The 25,666-nt window shown below is 47.0% G+C and overlaps 1 protein-coding gene across 1 annotated transcript in view; it reads left to right on the top strand.

The window, feature by feature from the left end:
• MBTPS1 (membrane bound transcription factor peptidase, site 1) overlaps nt 1-25,666 on the top strand; it is a gene marked incomplete at its 5' end in the record, with an annotated part of 218,955 nt that overhangs the window by 158,118 nt on the left and 35,171 nt on the right. The window contains one exon of the mRNA XM_086949849.1: nt 22,397-22,553. Coding sequence (XP_086805975.1) covers nt 22,397-22,553 — 157 coding nt within the window. The remainder of the gene's footprint in view (nt 1-22,396; nt 22,554-25,666) is intronic.

Here is a 25,666-nt window from a genome sequence, read left to right on the forward strand (position 1 = left end):
AAGAAAAACAATCCTTTCCGTTAACAGAATTGAAGTAGTAGCTAGGAAAGTTTACTTTCATCACCATGGCAACCTACCCAAGCACCAGAATAAATATGGAAACACTGTTTTTTGCAATAACACCTGAATGCAGGAAGGTGGCACCATTTGCCTCAGTCGTGACTTCATCCACCTCTAGATGTGACGACAGGGAGCAGAATATAGGCACTTACCCAGAGTGCAGATGTCATTTTAATCATCAGATTATCTGCATCCTCAGAGGTGGAATGTCAAGAGCAGATCAGTAAAATTGTCACTGGGCGAAACCCAACTTGGAACCTTATTACTTGCTTAGGTGCACTACACAGAAAAGGGGAGCTGCTGAGCCTTGAAAAATATGTAGTTAGATATAGTGTTAACTAGAAAGAACGTTATCGAAGGTAAAAAAGTTATTCTTCTTATGGATACTTTTAACTGCAGATTGCTTGCCTTGTGAATAGATATCAAAGCAACACTTTCCTCCATGGAGGTGGACCACTTGAGTGGACTTTACACCAGAAAGAAAGTCCTACAGAACCGAGTGGGCAAAAGGGCCCTCTTGGCAGACTTCAGAACCCATCCAGTAGAACTTGGAAAAAGCATGGACTGATACCCATGTGGCTGCCTAGCAAATGACCAGAACACCACAAGTTAAAGCAGTAATTGCAGCCTGTGTTCTTATGGAATGAACCACTAAGGCCCGAGGAGGATTTATTTTAGCCAAGGAGTATCATACTTTGATGGCGAGGACAATCCACCAGGAGAAGATTAGCTTCTGGGCAGATTTTCCATTCTTCATACAGGAAAACCCAACAAACGGCTGTCAATATAAAAGCTAAAAGCACACTTATGAACCAACTGGTGAAGTAGGTCATCCACACTGATGGGTACATAGAAGAAAAGACTAAGCGCATGATGGACTGAAATTATTACACCACATTCAGAAGAAAGTACCAACAGTTCAGAAGCACCAGTTTGTCAGGGGAAACGTTGGTATACAGAGGCTGAACTGATAAAGTATGCAGCATGCTGAAGGGAATGCAATAAAAAATTCTTCACGGTCATATACATAGCTGTGGAGATGATCAAAGGGAGCATACATCAAGAAGGTCAAGATTAAGTTAAGATCTAATTGTAGCATAATGGAGGGGCGAGGAGGAAACAGGATGAAAACATATGAATAAGCCCCTTTAACAAATTCACCAGAATGGGTAATTTAAATAAAGAAGGCTGAACCCATAAAAGGTGAAAGGCTGAAAGGGCAGACTGATAACCTTATTGTGCCACAGCAAAGCTTTGCTGGGTCAAAGATAAAACAAACAGAACACCACCAGTAGAGGATCAACGTGATTCTGCTCACACCAGGCAACAACCTTTGCCTAAAGACCAGAATATACATATTTGAAAAAAGGACTCTGAGAAATTAGGGTGTATTATACGGTGTGGCTGTGGAACCTCGACGTGTAATACACTTACCAACCCCTTTAGGAGCCTCAGGTTTCATTTGTCGAAAATTCAGCTCAACCCTGGGTAGCTGTGACTCTGAGCAACAAGGTTTACACATAGGAACACGCTTAACCCCTTCGAGGCTGATGACGAGCTGGGCTCGTCATAGCGTAGCCTCCTCGCACGCTGATGCCGAGCCCAGCTCGTCACGTAACATGGGATTTAGTAAATCATCGCGTAGGAGGGGAATTGCGCTAGCGCGCATGTGGTTAAAGCATTTAAACTAAAATGCGTCTAAATCTGCAACGAAAAGCCGACTACCTAAAAATTCTTATCGTCTCCTCTCCTTTTTTTCTTTCTAATGGCTCTCTTCTTCCTTTGCCTTATCTGAGTGCCTCATCTTTCTGTATAAAACTTTACAAAGTCACATGCATGTTTGCCTATATCTCTGTGATTGTATTTCTGAAAATTTCCAAGTCATATCAAAGAACACAACCTTTTCTTTCAAAGTCAAAATCCAGCAACCTAACAATACCTAATGTCCTCAAGATCATTCACTAACCTTACCAATCATCTACATGACCGCACATACCCCCACTAATAATTACACATAACTCCTAATAATTTAAACTACCACAAAGAAACTAAAATAAATAATAACACTGGATTAACTACTAATTTTGATCAGCAGCACCCAAAATCATACGTGCAGTATTTAGCATCTCACTATTGTGTGTTTGTACTGCTTATGTTCTTTCCTTTTTAGGTCTGCATATCTATAGTTACATAGCGGGCTTTGGCTTTGTTGCAACGGTTATTACTCTTTCACCATATGCTATTGTTTTTTTTACCCTACTCTTATTGCAGTATGTTTGGAAAAGCTCCTAAAGTAACAGACAAAGTCATATTTGATATGCCGTTGACTTGTACATGGTTCCTTCAAAGCAAATAAGTCATAAACCGGTTTTGAAATGGACCCAGTCCTATGTGTAAACCACTTTCCCTTTTACTGTGCCACACGTTGCTCTGGAGAGCTGCCGGGTGTTCTCTTTGCATTGTTCTGAGAGTAATATAGGCTTATAGCCCACTTTTAAAGGCTTTACTAGTTAACAGCTCTGAATCAGTTTTAGGCCTGAGCTGCAGGCGAGTTCTAGAGGTTCTATTTCTACCGGAGGGGGCTGATAGTACCATAATAACATCTACCAGGAAGGTAGAGCTTCTTTGAGCAGACTTGTTTTTAATTTTGTATTACTTACTGCCAAATAGTAAGATTTCTGATGTGTGGGCACAGCTACTTCCAGAACTGAGCTCCCAAAACCTGATTAGATCTGTCTCCATGTTTCATATCAGATTTGTCTTACTGCTTCTCAGGTTGCAGTGAGGTTAAAAAAGATTAAAGTGTTCTGCACCACCGGTTGCAAGTGAAGGTCCTCCAAGGCTGGTTATCCTGCTTGTTATTGTATGTTCTGTAGCTTTGCAATGCTTTATACATGACTCCAGCAAAGCAGTGTTGAAGGAATTGGGTCTTTCTAACTACAAAGCCAATGTGGTCCCCCCTATTGCTGGAGGAGGATCCTTCCAAAACCATGAGAAAAAAGCCAGTATTTTCAACCAACATTGTAATTTTTTTTTTTTTTTTAATTTTTGAAAACCTTTATTTGAGAAAATGGATGCATACAAATACGGGCCTACAACCGGGGGGCCGGTACGGAGCAAAACTGGAAAGCACCATCATCCATTAAAGGCACAGAGTGGTTAGACGATACCATCAAGCACAGCAAGTCAATATTATCGGCTAACTAGAACCACTCAACACAGGATTAGAGGAGGTTAATTTTATATATATAAAGAATAAAGGATCGGACGTATAGATAGCAACCTGGAGTACATGGCGGGGAATAATCCAACTGTGTCGTTGCAGTACAACAGAATAGCAGTAATCAGACAGGTCCATAGCATGCAAAACATCGGTCTGCTTAGAATTCCACAATGGTAGAGTCCACGCCCAACCACATGTACCCAGAGACTAACTGAACAGCAATTCTGCAGTAATAAAAACCATCAGGGAAACAGATAGGCTGCAATCACTATACATCCCAACCCCAGAAATAAGACAACGAGAAAACCAATGAAGAAAAGAAGTAGGGGGACTCCACGTTGTTGCACCCGCCCCTCAAAGATAATGACGAGCAATAATACAAATAGCGAACGTGCTTGGGGGCGGAACAATAAATCAGGGGGAAACAGTGCCATGCGTATCATGTGTTGTAAAATACCTATTCCTCCTCTCACAGTAACTCACTCCTCGGGTTACAAACAGTCGTGGAGACCCAAGGAAAGGATACAAAAGAGCCATAGAAACAAAGAACTACTAAATAATAGACCCTACTCCACCCATCCCACCCTGCACCCCTGCAGAAGGCTACGGCCCCCCATCCCCCCCCGCCCCCCCCCCCCCCCCCCCCAGCAGCGTGCCTGTCGCCCTAATAATGAACCCGAAATATAGAAAAAGAGAATATAGGGAAACGGAAAAGGAAAGGGAGAAAGAAAGGGCCTGGGGAAAGGAACCATTAGCATATGTTACGGCCCCCGCCCCCTTACGCCATGAGTAAAGCCCAAAACGAAACTAGCAAGTATTCAGCCACACGCAAATACGAAGGAGACAACAAAGTATCACAATGTAAGGCAGTCCATAACTCCATATACCAATCAGTAGTCCTCCGAAAAGAACCGGGTTCATCCTAGTCCCTTCTTGGCCATCGTCGCTATGTACGTAGATCCAGTGGGCATAGGACATGGCGATGAAGAGAGGCCATGGAAAAGTTGCTGGAGTATAAACGGAAGCAGCCAATAGGATCCCCTCTCACGTGGGTAATGCAGATACTGTTCACAGCAGCCGTATATACCAATGTCAATGAACTCCAGCGGTTCCAACCGTTCATGAGTAGGACCATCGCCTCCCCAGCCAGGAAGCGGGGAACAATCAACGACCGCACCGGACCCATCCGCATCCTCAAAAGCTGGCCCGGGAGGAATGGCGGCCATTACTTCCCTCTGCACGCAGGAATCCCGGACCAAGGTCGACCTCCAGGACCTCAAAGCTTGCAGGACGTCGCTCACCGTGGGTTCGAGCTCACCAGTACAGGCCCAGGAGGAGTGCAAGGGCGAGAAATCGGCATCCCGGGACCCTGCACAAGACATGACAGCAGCCGCCATTTTGCGACAATTACGCCGTCTCTCCGGATTCGTTTCCAAGGGTGAGCTCAACAGCAGAACCCCGGCGGGACCCCCCTCAAGCGCACAAGCAGCACCCACAGCGCTGAAATACTGGTCACAAGGGAGGGGACCCGCCGGTGACATCGTTCCACCAAAGTCCTTCTTCCCCCACCAAGTGAAGGAGCCCGGTACGGCCGGACGGCAACAAAGGGGGGAGCCACCAAACACGGCGTCCCCAACCCACAACTTGCCGCACACCACCTCTGGAGCACCGGACGAGTGTCCCAGGCGCGTTCATTTGCCTCCGGGCTCTTCGCACATCGGCATCTTTCGGCCGGCCCAAGACCTTCACCCGAGGCCGCCGCCGACACAGTCTCGCCGGCAACTCGCTAATGGCGAGGCCCCGGTCTCAGCCCCGGGAAGGCCGCACTTTCCGGGAGGGCACCGCTGTGGATCCACCGAACACCGGACCCACGGGGATGGATGGTAAGTTGCTGCAAAGCTCTGCATATAAGTTGTTGTCCGTTTTGGGCAGGATAATCAACAGGATATTAGATTTCAGGCAGGTAGGGCGGCGGAGCCGAGCTAAAGTGCGGCCATCTCGTTGTCGAGCTTGGCTCCTCCCATTCACCATTGTAATTTGTTGATAAAAAAAACTAGATTATCGAATGCTACTCCTAGGCTGTTTTAGTTATTTAGGGCTTGGTAGAGAGTCAGTTTTTTTCGGCCCCAAAAATGGAAGGATGTTTTGTTGAGTGCCCGAATACCCGGGAGTGTCTTGGTGCTGTTGACTGCCGTAAATCCTCTTGGTTGCTCAGTTCTGGAAAAGCCAGGCTTTCAACTTTCTCCTGAAAATTGTAAGAGAAACTACTCCTCTCAACTCGGCTGGAAGTGTGTTCCACAGCTTTGCAGTGCCATAAGAGATTCTGACCGCCCCAACCCGAAGTGCGTGTTCCAGGTACCTTCATCATTTTGGTCCCTAAGGACCGCAGCTGTCTGGCCGGATGATACCAAACAAATAGCTTATCTGAAAGAGACATGTTAGTGATAGATTCCTTACCGTAGAAAATCCCCAGGCGTCAGACTGGATCCGGAAAGTTTTGCTTAGCAGTACCCTTGCGCTTCAGTGGGTGGCGTCCTGCGCCTTCGCATCCGTCGCTGGCATCGTATGTGTCATGATGATGTCACAGAGACTACTTCAGCGCCACCCCTGCGCTCTGACATCTTCTTTTCTTTTTCCGTGCCAGCAAGCGCAGATCCGGATTGAACACGTACCTTAGTCCCTTTTTGACTTCTATTTGAGACTTTTTGTTCCCCCCCACCCCCCCCTTTTTTTTCTCCTGGTGCACGTAGGGATGCCTGGCTTTAAGTCCTGTGGACCGTGACGCCGTATCATGTCAGTGGCGGAACCCCACGCTGTTTGCCTCTACTGCCTGGAGACTGATCACGACTGCTGGGACTGTCGAGCCATGGTCCAGAAGGCCTTGAGGGAGCGGTGCAGGAAATTGCTGGAGGTCCGGCATTCGTCACACCGCCGCTCTGGGTCTAGAGGCCGTTCCCAGGACCGCTCGCGGGACCGGAGCCGTCGCTCCTCGGGCTCCAAGTCTTCGCCTTCAGATTCTGGTAAGCGACGTCATAAAAAGAAGTCTAAGAAGCATGTTTGCTCTTCGACGTCCCCCCACCGCTCCTCGGAGGCGGACGAGGGGGACAGGGGCTCCGTCCCCGCGGTTCCTCTGGAGCCTGGGTGTCCCACGGTCTACCCACCCTACCCGGGTCTGTTGGCGATTCCCGAACAGGTGCAAGAGTTTCTTGCTGCCATAGACCGCTTTTTTAGGCCTCGGGCTCCCGCCGGTATATCTTCGGGCCCCGCGGTCCCGTGTCCAGATTCTGTCGGCCTGGCAGCTCCGCCCGCGGATCATGCCTCGCGCCACAGGATCCTACGCCGTTGGCTCCGGCCCCGGCGCTACGAGGTGCAGCGTTGCAGGCTCCAGCGCCGTACTGGGTGCCATTCATTCCGCCCTTGCCCCAGTTCCAGGACCATTTTGTTCTGACCTGGGATCCCCATTGGGAGACGGCCCCGGTCGGTGCCTTTCTCGGCGCCGTTTCCGGCACAGTTTGTCCCTTCTCTGGCCCTGCCGCCGCGACTGGCCCCTCCTGTGCCGGAGGCGGAGGAGGACTGGGAAGGATCCGAGGACCCCCTTGCCCGGCAGTGTGACTCCGAGCAGATTGCGTTCGACTGGGTTCTTGCCCGATGTCCAAGGCTCGCTCATGGACATGCCCTTTGATGGCACCCACCTGTTTGGCGATCAGGCCGACCGTGCACTGGAGCGCTTTAAGGACTTGCGGGCCACGGCCAAGTCCTTGAGTCTTTCTGCAAAGAACCTGGCCACTCCTGGTTTTCGGTCCATTCATGGCAGGGGCATCCAGGCACGTTCCTTCACAAGTTTGTGCAGAACCAGCCTAAGCGTGGGCGCAGCTTCCGCTGTGGCATGTCAGGAAATCAGCGTGCGGGTCAGTCCGCCTCCACCCCCACTGCTCCTCCCTCTAAACCTTCCGAGTACGTCCTTCCTGGAGCACCGCACGGCTGTGGGTGGCAGGATTGACCACCACCTCCCCCACTGGCGCGATATTACATTGGACAAGTGGGTGCTGCAGATCATCCACAAGGGTTACTCCCTTCCCTTTCAGTCCTCCCCTCCAGCCATGCCACCTTGGTGCCACTGCATGTCGGGGGATCATTTGATTCTGATCCAACAGGAAGTCATGGCCCTCTTGGCCAAGGGGGCCATCGAGTGCGTTCACAGGCAGGAAGTAGGGAGTGGTTGTTATTCCTACTACTTTCTGGTACCCAAAAAGGACAAGGGGGGCCTGCGCCCCATCTTGGAACTCCGGGACGTCAATCGCTTCCTCCGGAAGGAGAAATTCAAAATGCTGACTCTGGCTCAGGCCTTGACTGCCCTTGATCCTGGAGACTGGATGGTAGCGTTGGACTTGCAGTACGATTATTTTCACATTCACATCCCCGTCCTCCCGGCCCACCGGCGTTACCTGCGGTTCACTGTAGGCCAGGAGCATTTTCAGTTTGCTGTGCTCCCCTTCGGCTTTCCCAGCGCCCCTTGGGTGTTAACAAAAGTGATGGCGGTGGTCGCAGCTTACCTACGCAGGTTAAGAGTGTCAGTCTTCCCCTACCTCGACGACTGGTTGTTGAAGGCGGGCTCGCCCCAAACAGTTGTCGGCCACCTTCAGACTACGGCCGACCTCCTGCATCTGCTGGGGTTTTCCATCAACGTGCCGAAGTTGCACCCGAGTCCCTCTTAGAAGCTCCCCTTCATTGGAGCGGTTCTTGATTCAACACTGTTTCGGGTTTATCCTCCCGAGCAGCGAGTCTGGGATATTCGGGCTATGATTCTGATCTTTCGGCCTTTATCCCGGGTTTCTGTCAGGTTGACCCTCCGGCTTCTGGGCCTCATGGCCTCCTGCATCCTGCTGGTGACACATGCCAGATGGCATATGCGGGCTCTGCAGTGGGACTTGACGTTCCAGTGGGCACAGCATCAGGGCAACTTGTCCGATCATGTCCAGATCTCGGAGGGCACTGCTCAACAATTGCAGTGGTGGCTCACAAATCGAGATTCGGTCAGTGGCAGATCCCTCTCCCTTCCCCAACCGGAGTACACGGTGGTGATGAACTCGTCCCTCCTGGGATGGGGAGGCCACTTGGGAGAGGCGGAGATCAGAGGCCTCTGGTCTCTGGCGGAGTCCCGTCTCCATATCCATCTTTTGGAGCTGCATGCGATCCGACTTGCACTGAAAGCATTCCTTCCCTTTGTCCAGGGAAGTGTGGTGCAGGTGTTCACGGACAACACCACCGCCATGTGGTATTGCAACAAACAGGGCGGGTGGGGTCCTGGATTCTGTCAGGAGGCTCTGCGCCTCTGGAGGTGACTGGAACATCACAGCATTACCTTGGTGGTTCAACACCTGGCAGGTTCTCTGAACGCCATGGCAGACTAACTCCGCCACCGATGCTTGATGGATCACGAATGGCGTCTGCACTCGGACGTGGCGCAAGGTCTCTTTCAGCAGTGGGGAGAACCTTGGTTAGATCTATTACCCACCGAAGAGAACGCGCAATGTCATCAGTTCTGGGTGTTGGAAATTCCAAGGCGGCACTCGCTCTGCAACGCTTTTCATCGCAAGTGGAGTTGCGGTCTGTTGTACGCCTTTCCGCCTATACCACTTCTGCCCAGATTGCTGAAGAAGATTTGGCGCGACCGGGCCCAAGTTATCCTGGTGGCTCCGGATTGGGCACAAAGATACTGGTATCCTGAACTACGCAGCATGGTGATCGCTCCCCCGATCAGACTGTCTCTTCGGGAGGATCTTCTGTCGCAGCAGCAGGGGACGGTCCTCCACCCGAACCTGTCCACCCTCCACCTCCATGCGTGGAGAGTGAGCAGCGACAGTTGACACCTTTCAACCTTCCTCCCGAGGTCTGTGATGTCATTTTGGCAGCCAGGCGTCCCTCCACTTAATCGGTATACACCTGAAGGTGGAATAAATTTGTGGCATGGTGCGCAGCAATGGCTGAGGAGCCACTTTCGTCCCCTCTTTCTGAGGTTCTTTTGTTCCTTCTTTCTCTTGCCCAGCTGGACTCTGCGCTGGGCACTATCAAAGGCTATCTCTCTGCCATTTCTGCCTTTCTACGGCTTCCGGATTAGCCTTCTCTTTTTAAGTCCCTGGTTGTTAACTGTTTTCTGAAGGGCATTACGCACACGTTCCCTCCCGTGCCGTTCATCATGCCTCAATAGGACTTAAACCTTGTCTTTAACGTTTCTGATGTGTGCTCCCTTTGAGCCCCTTCATAACTGTCCCTTGCGTCTTCTCACCTAAAGACTGCTTTCTTGGTTGCTATCACCTCAGCCAGAAGGGTGAGTGAGCTCCACGCTCTTTCTTCCAAACCTCCTGTTATATGAACCTGCATCTTTCACCTCAACAAACTTCAAGAAACTTAATCTATAGATCAGTCTCTCAAGCTTAGCATCTACCGTCAACTGGCATCCTTGACCCCACCAGTGACCTCCCATCGGTCGCCCACTGCATCCTGCCAATTGTTTCTGTGAGTCTGGGGAAGTGCTACTACAGGAGCTTTCTATTCACACTTGGGCATCTACTCCCCACTATCTCTGTGCATCCTGTGCCTTCATGTGAGGGTATGCCTTCTTAAGTCTGGGGAGGTGCTGTGCCCTCATGCGTGGTTGAGCTTCAAATTAAACAACGTCTGTCTTCAGCGCAACACATCATTGTCTACTCCACACGATCTCTGCGGCTTGTGCTGAACCTTCATTGAGAGTAAACCTAACAATCTGTAAGCCTGCCAACGTCCATGCCTGCCAACACCTGCGTCTTGTGCTGTGTTTTTTGTGAAAGTAAGCCTGCTTTATTATCTTGACTCCCACACATTGACATTTTTGCTACTGTCTGTCCAGTACACTGATTTTCTCCAACGGAGTGTGCACTTTGGTAGATTTTGAAAGCAGTGTTAGCACAGTACTTGTTTTGCTCGACTGGTAAAAGTTTATTTTACAAGTCATTTTTTTTTTTGGTGTATGGCTTTTTCTACGTGGGCCACCTGAAAGCGATTTGGATTTCATCTCCCTCCCTCCCTCCCACAAGAGGAGGCCATCGGAGTGAGTAATATTACGATCTTTATTTTGTTTTATGTGTGTTTGGTCTTCCCTACAGTGAAGCCAGTAAAAACTGCCATGCTGTTTCAAAATGTGAAAGGAAGCATGCGCTCCTCACCTCTTAGCAACCAGCACCTGTGTAGCCATTTATGACTTTTTCCCTGCTTCGCAGTCACCAGTGCTGCTGTTGGACGCAGCAGGAGCGTGCCTGCAGCCATCCGGCAAAGTGTAAAGTACCCGCCTCCATCCTGTGTTTGGCGCCACCGGAGCACATAGAACTCTAGGTTCTCTGAAGTATCCAGCCTTGTTCTGTGCTTCTGTCAACCACGTCTGGTTCTTACGTGCCATTATTGTTAATGCCTCGGCGCATTCGTCTTCACTTGCACTTTGTCGACCACTCGACCATTCTCGTCCATGGAGATAACTTTTCAAGTTGTCCATTGCTTGAGAAGTTTTTTCTGTGGATCCTTCCAGCAAGGTACTGTTTCTTAATTTTCTAGGAATAAAGATTCGCAAAAGATGCAAGCAACATTCAGCCAGTATCCTTTTTCATTATTTTTTTTTTTTTGCAAGCTGCTCCGTTCAACGTGGAACATTTTATTACTTTAAAGTTGCTGCAGATTCCTATGTGAAATCTATCACCTGAGAATTTCTTTGCCTTTTCTTAATGTTGTATGCTTAATGAGTTATTTTGCTCTGCAGCGGTCATACTGTTCCTCGGAGGGCTTATTGTCAAGAGATTAATGATTTTTTTCCGTTCTTATGAAATCCAGGAGTCTTAGTCAGCTTAGTTTTTTATCCGACATTCAGTGGGCACTGTATCTTCTGCAAAATACCTTCTGGTGGTATACGTCAAAAAGAACTGTTGCACGTACCTATTAAATGGTTATGGTTGCACTCATTTAAGAAAATGTTGTGTATTTCCAACACGTCATTTTTACACTAGCTAAATTATTTTTATTGCTGGGTGTATTCACCCTCTCAACTGTAATACTGTGATGTTAGTTTGCATGTTTCATTTTTCGCTCAGTTTGCTGGCAATCATATGTTTCTTCATGTTTATGTTCTTTGGAGCCAACGCAGACGATTGTTACTTGAGTGGGTAGTTGCTCACCGACGTGGGTCACCGCTCTAAGCCATTACATTTTCCTTCAAACTAAATTGCGTCTCATGGTTGTGTACATCTCTATATTGTTTGTGGACCCTAGTCTCTTGCATGCCACTTGTCTCCCAACACCGATCGGTGTCTCCCAACAAGATCGCAGATGGTTTTATTCCCATTTGCCAGCAATGGGTTTAAGTCCCATCTGCTGACTGTACACTCACACATGTTTCTCATGTGTATTGTTTGTTTGCTCTATGACAGGGGATGTATGCAAGGATGTTTTGCATTCCTTACGCATCTCTTATCCAAGAGATTGGTCATGGGTTCCTACCCATGTGTTCGGGTTCCTACCCAAACACGGTCAGTTCTACCCTTTTACAGGGGAATCATGCAAAGGTTACAGCCTTTTTGCATTAGCACAGGTGCTGACCCAATTATTCCGTTTAATGTTTGGAATATGTCTTGAGTGCCTACTCATATGTGCTGTTTAACACAGTTACATTACTACAGTGCACTGTGGTTTTTTTTTCACACAAATTCAGTTCTTACAGTTAGATGTGTATGGGAGTGTTCCCCGTTTTGTGCACAACGCATCTCTATCTTAAGAGATTAGTCATGGGTTCCCACCCATGCATTCTAGTTCACATATTTAGCTTACGTTTTTACCCCATTTGAGCGCATCCCAAGCTTTTATTGCTAAATATGTTCTGTTTATATTGTATTTTATAATGATAAATTTGCACTGTTATCTTTGCATTACATTTTTGTCATTGATAATGATAGTTATCATGATAACGGTGTTTAGATGGGGATACATTCTTATTTTTCCTCATCTTCCTTGTTTCTTCTTTTCTGTTTTCCTTTTGAGGTCTTCCTATGTCGCTTGTGGATTCTGAGCTTACCTCTGCTTTTCTGTTGTTTCCTTTCTCTGCATTAGTCTCAGCCTGTAGCCCTCTGTACTGTTAATTTTCCATTTTCAGTCTCCATTCATTCCTGTTCTGGCCAGTGGGTGTGCTTTGGGGCAGTCTTTTGTTCTTTCTTTTATCCTTTTCTCTGATGTTGTTTTTTCTTCTTTTCTGTTGTGTAAGAAGGGAGGATAGTTTCTATATTTGGCTTCCTTCTTCTTTGTTCAGTATTTCTATTTATTCAATACCTGTCTCCTTTCATACTTTTCCTTCTAAGGAGTGTGTCTGTAGTAGTTCTTAGGTTTATCTTTATATTCTCATTTTTGTTGTGTATGGAGAAGGTTAGAAGAGTACCTATTTATGTGTTTGTACCTTTGTACTTTATGTATCCTTCATTTTTAGTATTTACAAAGAAGGAAGGTGTCTGATCTTTATTTCGTTCTTTCCTTTTCTGTATTGTGTAAGAAGGGTGGATGGTTTCTATGTTTGGTTTCCTTCTCTGTTTCTTGATTTCCATCTTGTTGCTCTTTTTTCGATGTTGTTCTCTCTGCTCTTCTTTTGATGGTTTTTCTCTCATTGTTCTTCTTATGTTTTTGTATTATCACTTTGCTTTCGCTTTCTCAGGTTCTTCTCTTCCGTTTCTTGCTTTTTGTTTTCCCTTATAAGAAAAGGGGATATGTTATATCCTGTTAATGCAATGCCATTCCACCACCAGTGGAATGTTACTGTGATGACTGTCAGAATGTTGGGTATCTGCATAGAGAAATGACAGTTGACTGGGCTGAGCTGCTGCTGGCTGCTCCTGGTGGGGTCTTACTCTGGTCTTACTCTAGTCTTAATCTGATCTACTTATGGTCTCCTTGTGATCTTGTACCATCATCAATAAAACCTCTTTGAATCACCTGAACTGAGTGGACTTGATCACTACACCTCCTTTCCTTACTGTTCATCCGGACAAGGTGGTTCTGAGAACCTGTCCTTTTTTACCAAAAGTTGTCACGCCCTTCCACATCGGGCAGACCATCACTTTGACCACCTTCTTTCCTCCTCCGCATCCCTCAAGGGAACAGGAGATGCTCCACGGCCTGGACCCAAAACGTGCGTTTGCATTCTATCTGCAGCGTACACAACCGTTCTGGGTGGATGACAAGCTCTTTGTTGGCTACGTGGGTGCCAAAAAAGGTTGGGCTGTGCACAAACGGACCATTTCCCGGTGGGTCGTTCTGTGCATCAAAGCATGCTACTCCTTGGCCAAGAAGGAGCCTCCTTTGGGGCTGCGTGCCCATTCCACCAGGGCAATGACAGCCACTACTGCCTTGGGATGCGGCGTTCCCTTGCAGGACATTTGTCAGGCACCTACATGGACCTCGCTGCACACGTTTACCAAGCATTACTGCCTTGACAGTAGAGTCCGGAGAGACTGCTTCTTTGGCCGTTCTGTTCTCCGTGACTTTCTGGTGTAATCTTGTTCGCAGACCCACCACCGGGGTTAGTATTGCTGGGGTATCCATTCTAAGGTAGGCAATCTATAACTAACGTGTCTCTTTCAGATGCACAAGTTACTACTTGTGTAACGATATATCTGTAAGAGACATTAGTTAGTGATAGATTCCTTACCGTCCCACCCATCCTCCCTGTCCTGCCTACTGATTACTAGGGTTAAGGACATCCCTTTTCAGGGCCCTAGTTTCATGGCACCAGTAGTCTGTTTCTTGCATGGCTCTGCGTTCCTGGCGCGGAGAAAGTCGTGCACAGAACTGATGTCAGCGCACATGGAGGCGCCTAAGTAGTCTCTGTGACTTCATCTCGGCGCATACGGCCAGCGACGGACGCGGAGCAGCAGGACGCCACCTACTGACGCAAAGGGGTACTGCTAAGCAAAACTTTCCCGATCCAGTCTGACGCCTAGGGATATTCTAAGGTAAGGAATCTATCACTAACTAATGTCTCTTACAGATATATCGTTACACAAGTAGTAACTTGTGCTTTGAGCGTCCAAGGTCCTGTGTCATTCAAATCCTTGAATGCTAAACAGACGGCCTTAAACTCCACTCGTTTGGCCACTGGAAGCCAATGAAGTCGGCAAAGTTCCTTGGTAATAGAATCATATTTGGGTATATTGCTCAACAATCGAGCGGCTGTGTTTTAGATAGATTAAAGTTTTTTGAGAATATGCTTACACATGCCCAAATAAAGACTATTACAATAGTCTAATTTGGTCTTGACCAGCGCTGTAACCACCAGCTTTCTAGACTCAGTAGGGATATAAGGCATGATTTTCCTTAGTTTTTTAATCCTGAAATGGGAGGCGGTGACAAAAGCATTGGTCTGATGAGATAATGCTAACTTGTTGTCAATCCACACGCCTAAATCTTTTGGATTTGAGACAGGTTTTGGCGCTTCACCCGTCTCTATTGGTCTCCAGAGAAGGTTCCATCTGGGTTCAAACTCCCCAAAAGTAATGATAATAATGACCTCGGTCTTTTCTGAGTTTAGCTTCAAACAGTGCTGTCTCAACCATCTGTCGACTTCTCTCATACAGTTTTGGAACTGAAGAGAGGGAAGAGTTTGTTTCTTATATGCTGTCACAACTATCTGGTAGTCGTCCGTGTAGGACGTTCAATTAAACCCAAATTTCTGAAACCGAGGAGCAAGTTCTGCAAAATATATATTAAAAAAGGGTTTGAGCTTAAGCACTACCCCTGGGGAACTCCACAGGGCAGCACATAGGAGTTTGACTGGAAGCCATCCATTGTAACACTTAACATCCTATCTTTCAAAAAGGAGGTCAAAAGGGACAGTGCAATTCACTGGACCCCCATTGGTTCCAGCTGCCGATGCAATAACTTGTGATCGACAGTATCAAAAGCGGCTGATAGATCACGGAGGACCAGGGCTGCTGATCCTCCTCCATCCATCACCGTTCTGATTTTTCTGTGTTATTAACCAATGCAGTCTCAGTGCTATGTTCCCCACGGAAACCACACTGGGAGTGATCAAGAAGATTGTTGTCCAAAATAAACTGAGATAGTTGCTTAGTCATAATCTTTTCAACTATCCTGGCCCGGGAGTGGTAGGCAGGCATTGGGACGATAGTTTGCCGAATTGGACGCGTCTAGGTTTGGCTTCTTTAGCAATGGAAGAATGGAGCAATCTTTTCATGTAGATGGGAACTTGTCTAAAGTGAATATCATGTTAAAAATCTGAGTGAGAACAGGGCTAACCACTTCTGTTATCTTTTTGAGGACCCCAGAAGGGCAGGGATCGTTTGGGGAACCGGATTTCATCTCTAGTATGTGTTTAGCTACCACTTCAGAAGGAATTGGGGCAAATGCGCAAAACAAAATCTTGTGGAAATTCGTCATTTTTGGTTAGCTCTATGGGATCATGGACAGGGGCAGTTACGAAAATGTTATAAATGTCCATAACTTTAGATTTGAAAGCTGACCCAATAGTCACAAAAAGTTTGATTCCATTTTATTGCATCGGACTTTGGCAATGTAGCTAGATTGTGAACTATTTCGAATAGTTCTTTAGTAGTATGTTTGGCATTCTCGACTTGTTGAGTGACGTAATCCTTCTTAGGATTTTTATAGTTGTTTAATGTAGTTTTATATAGTTCCTTTTCTATTTTGTCATAATTAGCTCTCCAGTGCCTTTCCATCCTATGGCACATTTGTTTTTCCTTTCGTAGAGTTTCCAAGAACCTGGGTGTCGATGGCATATCCCAATTCCCTGAGATTTTTCTAATAAGAACTGAGGTTTTTATGGCTTCATTTAGCCATTCAGTGTATTTAACTGCACTAGAGTCTACACACTGATTAAATTGAGGGTGTGTTTCCTCCAAAAGTGATTGGAATAACGTTGTATCTGATTGTCTCCACGCAATGTAGGTCGATGGTTTTTTTCCCTTGTCTGTGTTGGCTGGGCTGTGAGTGTTACAATATTAAATTTAATTAAAAAGTGGTCTGTCCAGGTCAAGGGGAGGACTTCTTTTACTGACAACCCGGCCATGGAACTGAAAATCCCATCAAGCCTATGCCCTGCTTTGTTTTAGGGTTGAGACTAGCTGAGCAAGGCCTATCGGCCCTAGAGTATCTAACAGAATAGCGGTTGCTTTGTCTTCCAAATCTTCTAAATACATATTTAAATCCCCCAGATCAGTGAAGTCGTAACTAGACAGTGAAGATTCCAGGAGTCCTTCCAGATTCCTTACAAATGTGCTCCTGGCACTAGGAGGGCGTTAAAGTAGTATACCTTTTAACCGTCATTTTGGAGCTATTTCAATAGAAAAATGCAGCGCTTCAAAGAGAGGAGTGGAAGCTGGAGCAAACTTGGCTAAAAACTGGTGTCGTAAAATAATTGCTACTCCCCCTCTTTTTAATGGTCTGTCTATTCTGAACGACTGGAAACCCGTAGCTGTTGCAATCACAAAATCTGGGTCAGAAGCTGCATCAGTTCTTGTTTCTGTGATAAAGAGCACGCAATTTTATGGGTGGTTATCATCTTCGCTATTTCGTACTTCTGTTTGATCAGGGATCTTACATTGATCGGTCCACAAGTTATATCCTGTTTCCTATCATCTAACTGGAGTTTTTTGTTCACTCTTTGTGGTGAGTGGAGTGCTTTAACCCCTTCCATGCTGGTGACGAACCCCAGCCGTCATGCACTACGGTGCTCGTGTGCTGATGACGGCTGGGGTTCGTCATGGCCCGCCCGTGTTTGTCCGGCGGCCGCACACGGGAAAAATCGCGGCCGCACGGAAGGGGTTAATCTTCTGCTCTGGTGGAAGAGTAAAACCACATGGACATGCTAAGTTGATATCAGATGGGGCTAGGCATAAACACTTAGCTTAGCGCCTGTCTCGTTAGAGTTAAGATTAATCATTTCCTCCTTAGAGTATTTCTGGGACACAATGGAGAAGGATCCAGGAGTCCTGGCCCTAGCGCGGACGGGCGCAGTCAGGCTGGCCTTAGACACGCCCGCTGTGTGTGTCCGCGTGATCAGCATTCAAGTAGTTTCCCCCTCCACCTAGCGTCTGACATCGCTGTGCCGTGTGGACCGCCTCCACGCAAAAAGCAACAGCTGCGGTGGACCGTGGTCGGTGCAGCACCATTACGTAAGTGCCAAGCCTATTGCCTTCAGAAAAATGCTACCAATGATTAAAAAATGCGGGATGCCGGGTACAGCCAGTTAAACACACGCAGTGATAAAAAGTAGCAGAGACGCCAGCAGAACTTACAACAGTCCACTGTGCGTCCCAGTTATCGGCATTCAAATAGTTTCCCCCTCCCCCTCCACCTAGCGTCTGACGTCGCTGTGCCGTGTGGACCGTCCTCCATGCAAACAGCAACAGCCGCGGTGGACCGGGCTTAGTGCAGCACTATCAGGTAAGTGCCAAGCCTAATTTGCACTCCTAGGATCTGTTCCTTTATCCAATTATGCACATGTTTGGGAAAAGTTGTTTCTTTTGTGGTTCTTTAAGGTACCGAACTATCAGCTAGATTCATGAAGCCAAATAGCGATCGCAATAGCTGCGAAAAAGCAATTGCGATCGCAATTTGATGAAAAGGGATTCAAGAAAGAAAATAGCGAAATCGCAAATTTTTCCTGCCAAATCGCAATTAAAATCGCAGAATCCAGGAAGAAGTCCATTAGCGAATCTGTAATAGGGAGAAACCATGGATTCTGCGAATAAAAGTGCGATATCGCAAAGAAATCGATATCGCAATTCATGAAAAATCGCAAATAGCGTAAAAACCAAAATCGCATTTAGCGACGCGCAAATTAAGGAGAACCCAAACCAGGTGGTAACCAGTAAAAAAAAAAATCACATCAGAAAAAAAGTCTTGCAAACTACCAACAGGTGCTGGCTTGACCAAACACACTTAAGGACATGCAGCTAGAGCCTGAGGACTCTCACAATGCCAGGACTCTACATGGTGGTCAGGCGGCGAAGGCTACAGCGAGCAGCACGGAACAGATGACGTATCCAGGAGCGGATATTCCGTCAGCGGGTCACCCTACTGGGCCAAACCAGGGAGCAAATCTACGCCAAGTACCGCCTAAATGGGGCAATGATAATCAAGCTGACCGGGACCTAGACCCCCTCCTGCAGCACCCAACTAGGAAGACCAATGCCGTTCCCACCCATGTGCAGGTATTGTGCAGCCTGCACCTACTGGCCTTCGGAAGCTTCCAGGGTATAGTTGCTGTTGCAGGGGGAATCTCCCAACCCACCATGTCCAGCTGCCTAAGGAGTTTCCTGGAGGCCATGCTGACCCGCCTACACCACTACATATCATTCCCCACCAGCCAACAGGACTTGAACAACACCAAGCTGCAATTTTACAATGTAGCACAATTCCCACACATCATAAGATGCATTGACTGTACCCACATCCACATCTGCCCACCAGCACAAACGGAATACATGTATCACAACCGCAAGTCTTACCACTCCCTCAGTATACAGATGGTATGCAATGCAAAGACAATCATCAGGGACATAGTGGCATAGTACCCGGGGAGTACACATGGCTCCTTCATATTCCGGCACAGCGGCCTCCACACACGACTGGCCAGGGCAGACTTTGGTGAAGGACACCTACTGGGTAAGTACACATGCCACACAACAGTACAATGTGATAATGACGCTGCGCTGCACAGGCACTCACCCTCTGCTTCTATCATGCAGGTGACAGCGGATACGCTCTCCGTGAGTACCTACTCACCCCACACCTCAACCCTGCAACACCACAGCAACGGCGTTACAATGCAGCACACATACGCACAAGAAATTGCATTGAGAGGACATTTGGCCTTTTGAAGAGCTGATTCCGCATACTGCATAAGACTGGTGGGGCCATCAAATACAAACCTGAGGTCTGCTGCCGCATCGTGGCCGTGTGTGCTATCCTACACATTGCTACCAAGCGCAGGATACCTGTAGACATCTCTGGCAGTGAGTCAGAAGGGGACAATCGGCCACCTGCACATGTGCGTCACGCACGCGGCGAGAATCCAGCAGAAGGACACAGGCGCCGTAACCTAATCTGCATGAACTATTTCTAGTGCACCCACTCCCCACACCCATTACTCTACTCATGCCAGGGAGCGTCGCGAGAGCTGGCGTTCCCAATAATATTATTGGACCGCGTGTACGCCGAAAGGCGGGTCAACAGTTGGCGGTGTCTGCGGCGATTGAGATCCCGCTGCCTGGACATTGCCTGTGTGTTGGCCTCCACAGCTGCTGTCATATGTGCCACATTACGTGTCGTCTTGTCCAGTTGGAGGTGGATGGCGGCTAGATGTCGGGCCTAGGTCTGGTGCACACTCCGCATCCTACGCTGAATGGAGAGCCCACCTGCACGCACAATTCTGCCCCTGCCAGCGCGGGATGTGTTGGTGCGCGGCTCCCTGACCAGACCGTTTGTCTGGCTCCTCAGTCGCAGGGCGGCGGGTTGGTTGGCGACCTGCTGCTGGTGTTGCAGGCCCGACTGGTGGCTGTGTGCTGCGTGGTGGTACAGCAGCGCCTGTTGTCACGGGGGTGGCAAGGGCCACAGAGGCGGGTGGTGGGATGACCGCTGTTGTGGCAGCTTGCCCTGATGGTCCGGGCTGTGGGGTATGATGTGTATCCCCCTCCGTGTTCTCCTCAATCACCAGTGCCTCGCTGTCGGTGCTGGGGACATCAGCCCCACCTGTGATGTAAAGTGGACGTTGATTAGTGACATGTCCCGTACACAATTAGGCTTGCTACATGCATGCAGTCTACCTTTCTCTGACTCGCTGCAGGATGGACTCTCACTGGACATGTCAGGCTCTATGGTACAGGATGGTAATTGTGGGCAGACTACATGTCCCACAATGCAATTGCGCTATTGAGCTCTACTTTGGCTGCATGATTGGGGTTTGTTATGGGATGCACTGGAGTCATGGACATTGTTAGGGGACAGGGGGTTGCAGTCGCATGGCACTTGCCTGTTGTGTCTTGGGTGAGTCGGGAGGAGTCAAGCCGGTTCACACCCACGCAGGCCTGTGGGTTGATGGTCTCCTCCACTTGGTCCTCCAGTGGTGTGTTCGGTGGGACAGTGGGCTCCCTTCCACCTGTCGCCACTTGCTCCCCCAGCCTCTCGGCAATCTTTTCTTTTGCCCGCCCTCTTAAGTCATACCAGCGCTTTTCCAGCTCGTCCACCGAGTGCGGGGTCACCCCCACGGCGTTCACTTTGGCGCGGATGCACAGCCATATGCGCCTTTTGTCGGCCTCTGGTACCCTTCGGGAGTCTTTGCCAAATAGGCGGTTGTGGTCCCTGGAAACTCCTTCGATGAGGTGTTAGAGCTCCTGCTCTGAAAACTTAATTTTGCGCTTTCTCCCACTGGTGGAGGCTCCTGCTGCATCCTGTGACATGCTTGCCACTGTGGTGTCTCCTGCTGTAGTCCTGTGGGAACACTGGAGGGGAGCTCTGCAACTGATGCCTGTACTTCAGCCTCTCACTGCTGAATGAGGGTGGGACCTGCCTACTTCCTGGTTGTGATGTCATCACTGTGCTCAGGATGCGACTTCCCGTTTTTGCGATCTCGCAGTTAGCGAGATCGCTATTTGCGATATCGGTAATTGCGAAATCGCAATTTCAACAGGGGTATCAGCGGATTCTGCGATTTTTTACCGAATTCTGGGGTCTCGCAATCGGCGATTGCAGCCGGTTGTGAATCGCATTTTTTAATCGCAAATGTTCATGAATGCCGTTCTGCGATTTCTAAATTGCGATTCGCATTTTCTCGCAATTTAGAAATCGCAGAATTTGACATTGATGAATCTGGCTGATTATGTATAGTTAAATATCATGTGCTTACAGTTGAAACAGGTGGTTGCTCTGATAGCATCAGCATCTGAGCCAGCGGTCTCCTGTAAATATTTAACCGTAAAAGAGACTAGGGAGATCCCTGCAGGATTCTATACTGTCCGCTTTGTTGTAGTAGATGAAGAGCGGATTTTAATTTGCTTTCTTCCATTGTTCGATAATGATCCTAAGCATCGTAGAGCTATGTTCGTTAACCCTGCCCACTTTTATAGTAGATACAGTAGAGTTGGATGATCCACTCTTCTGGTTGATAAAGAAAGGATTGGTGTTTGTTAGTTTTGTAACAAGAGAAGTGATTTGGCCTTCTCTGATATCTGCAACTGCCATATCAGGTTGTCTCTCCAGTTTGATGGTTGATTGCATGCCTTCACTTTTTAGTAAGGGAGTTGTTACTGCATTATTTAAGCCTTTGGGAATTTTTCCTTGATTTAACAAAGCATTAATATTCCCATCTAACACCACCTTCAGTGAGGGCAGGTATTTACAGCAGAAATGCATTAGTGAACAGCAACGTTATACATAGCCTGTCAAGGCTCAAAGATATGATGGATGTAAAGTGTATTTTAATGGTCTGAGTTTTCAGGATTAATAATGGATTTCTGGATTTTTTGAGAATTCTGCGCAAATCAATAGTATTTTCTCTAATTTTGTGTGTATATATATATATATATCCCTTGTTTGACTACGATGTTTCTATTTTCTCCCAAACATTGTTGGCAACATCAGACCGTGCTAGCTGCTGGTCGAGTGTGTTGTAGGTTTGCTGTCATGCAGATCAGATTTCTTTATTTCTAAGTATCTAGAGAGAAAAGAACATACCATGTTTTTTTTTATTTTATCTTGTGTCTTTTGCATTGCTTAGTGATTTTAAAATACTTGTGGCTAAGAAATGTGGTAATCTTCAGGTCATGAGTTTGAATTCCAGTGAAAGCAACTCAGCCTCCCATCCTTCTGAGGTTGATCAATTGAGATCCATTTAATTAGGTAATGGAAACAGGTTTTTAACAGTGCTTAAAGATAGCAGATGTGTGGTATGAAGTGCTATATAAAAGCCAAGTTATGAAGGTGATATAATCACTTCATACCCATCTGTTAAAATCATGGAGATTTTGTTCAGCTGGCTTCCATCTGATTGCTTTTGTAATTCTCTGCTTTCAGGGACCTTGTTGATAGTTGACAGTGAAGAAGAGTTCTTTCCAGAAGAAATAACAAAACTGAAGAGGGATGTGGATAATGGACTTTCCCTGATGGTCTTCAGTGACTGGTATAATACTTCAGTAATGAGAAAGGTCAAGTTCTACGATGAAAATACAAGGTGTGCTTTTGTAACCGTTCCACAGTTTTTTGTTTGTGATACTAAGCATTCCATATGTGCAGTGTCATTTATTGTTTCGATATATTTTCCCCATAAATGAATGTTTAACATTTCTAAGGATACCCATTTGACTGTTTGCAAATAGTATGCATCATCTGTCCATTTGCAAAGACTGTTTAGATAAATGTCTAACCCTACCAGATGAAACACTTATTATTTCATGTATGGATGGTGAATACATAAAATGACTTACCAGCAGAGTTGTAGGTATGCAAAACCTAGGAAAAAGGCAAGGAAGCAACATAAAAAAAATGAAGGTTAAAGCGGATGTTGGTGTGTGTTTGTGTTTAAGGTGAGCCTTACAGTGTGTATTAGGTGCAAAGACCTGGCTCGGCTTGTAAATGCACATACTTTGTAATTGCCTTAATACCTTTATTTTGTGTGGGCGGATGTTTGTATGCTGCGCTGCTACCCAACTTAATGTGGAAGATAAACACTCAGAGAAGCCTACAGAAGTCTTAACACAGGTTTAACTCCATGGCTGCTAAGGCAATTCCCCTCCTGTGCTGGGAATTGCTATTCTTCATTGTTTTATGACGAGCTGGGCTCGTCATCAGTATACGAGGAGGCTACACCATGACGAGCCCAGCTCGTCATGAGTGTGGAAGGGGTTAACGCAGATTTATCGCGAGCAGCAAAAATAATCTATTTGCAAATTCACCATATCAACAGACTAGCACTTCACCCTCTGACCCTTTGGAGAAAAAATGCAAACTGCAAAAATGCAAACTTTTTTTTGACCTTCTTTTAGAAGTTTATATTGCAGCAAGTGGATGATAGGATATGTGGTTTAAATAAGTTAGATAGCCCGTAACATGCAGGTGCCAAAGTATGGTAAGAATGTGAGGAGTCCTTAGGAAGTAAATACAGTTTCGGAACAGTAGCACTTGTAATGCCAGTTTCAAAACGAGGCAATGCTTAATTGAACAGCCAGGCTAAATGAGAAGTACAAAATGGTTGCAAATTTAAAATGCATGTTAATCTGAAATAATGCAGAGGCTATGGTAATACCTTAAGCGATTATGAAAATTATTCTGTAATCTGTTTTTCACTGGAGTTAAAAACTTGAAGAAAGTGAATGAATAGCATTCAGTCGGACCATTTCAGCATGAGGTTTACCATTGTTGGTGCCCCAGAAGTTGCGAAGCAGAGCCACATAGAAGCAGCACCCCTGCACACTGTTGCCAGTTCCTTACATTTAAAGTTCAAGCGCAAGCATAAGAAAAAGAAAAGTGGATCTCTACCCTATCTCACTACCCTGACTACAGAGAGAAGGGGCAAGGGCGTCAAGTTAAGTTGCACTCCTTAAAAGTCACCAGACATATAACTTCTCCTCAGTAGGTCCGTTTTTTCCCCTGGGTTCCCAGGCTATCATCTACCCCACACAGATCAAGGCCTTCAAAGAGGTCCTGCTCCAAGTCTTTAGTGTGATTCCACTTCCTCAGGTGTTCCTTAAGGTCTCACAGAACAGTGCTTCCAGTTGGGTTACCACGTGTGGGTCCTTCCCCATTGCCATCTGTTCCTACGGGACCCGTTTCAGGGCCCTCCTCTTTATACTGCTGATGCCCTATACTTTGTTTTACAAAATGCTGATGGGCTTGATACCTCCACTGAGACAGAACTTGGCTCACCACTTGGGCTCCCAAGTTAAGAAAGTGCCTCATTTACAATGGTGGTTCAGAGTGCTGCTGAAGAACTAGCCTTACTGCTGAAGTACTTAGTAATTTGATTGTTTTTTCTGATGTTTTGCCTGGGCCAGCAACATCAGAGCCCTTGATTTCCTTTAATGTGCCCGTACTGATAGTGTGATGGTTACATGATCGAAACCATGATCCTCCCTGCCTGCCTGTTAGTTGGTAGGTAGCAAGGCGAGATAGGCCAGGGCCCTGTGACCCGAATTTTCACTCCAAGCACACTAGTCCAGATAGTCTTCTTGTTCAGGCTTTGATCTGTAAATTGAATCCTAATTAATGTCTCGCAAAAACCCCAGATAGTGAATCCAAATTGACTGATGCCTCTGGCAAACCCTTTAGTTTTTTTTTTTATTGTGAGCCAGCCACTGCAGTCCGTTTGGACATGGGCAGCAAGATCTTACCAGAGGATTTTTGGGCCCTTTTTGGCTCGCATGATCCATGGCAGATAGGATGTGGGGATGTATGTTATTTATTCAGGCTTGGATAGCATGGACTGCATTGGCACAGAATTTGGTACAGGTGCTGTGCTTCCCAGACCTCTCTGGGCAAGACCAACTGGATTTTCCAGCGAATTCCAGACCTTGGTGAAAGGATATTCTTTTGGATATGTATTGTCTCTTCTGAGAGAAGGCATACTCCACCACTCTAGAAAGCTTTGAGCTGCAGCACATTCCTTGGGGCTGTTGCCCCTGCACAGCAATTTCCCCCACCAGTTCTGCAAATGTAGGCACTGGCAGCTTTCCCAGCCAGTGTCCTTTCTGTACCGGGGATGTGAAACCTTCCGACATCACACGAGTAGCAGGGGCACCAGTCCTCCAAAGACTCTTCCTCTGCAACAAAGACCAACAAACTTTTGTTTCTCCTCCGCAGATCATGCCTTATCTGGATGGTGATGATTCATGTCTGACAAATGGGTCTTGCAAATTGTTCAAAACGGTTATCCCCTGACTTTTCTCCTCTCCCTGCCCAGTAGGTCTCCTGCACCATAGCGAATTTTGGAAGAGCATCTCTCCGTCTTTCTTCAGGTGATATGCCTGTTGCTTTCCAAGGGTGCCATAGGAACGTTTCCAGACTCTGAGAAAGACAAGGATTGTTATACCTGTTCCCTCATTCCGAAAAAAGGAAAGGGTCCTCAGGCCAGTCTTGGATCCTTGATATCTGTCTCTCCAGTACGTTTGTTGGACACTCTTGCTGTACTGGGATTGGCATCATCTGGTATGGCAAATCTCCATCTCTAGAATAGACCACTTCCTGAGCATTTGAACCTCTAATGTGTAAGATGTTTAGGTACAAAAAAGATGAGCTCTTTGTTTTATTGAGGGAATGTTTCTGAGAAAAGTGCACTAGTTATAGCTGCGG

The sequence above is a fragment of the Lissotriton vulgaris genome, unplaced genomic scaffold, assembly GCF_964263255.1.
Source record: "Lissotriton vulgaris unplaced genomic scaffold, aLisVul1.2 SCAFFOLD_912, whole genome shotgun sequence".
Lineage (NCBI taxonomy): Eukaryota > Metazoa > Chordata > Amphibia > Caudata > Salamandridae > Lissotriton > Lissotriton vulgaris.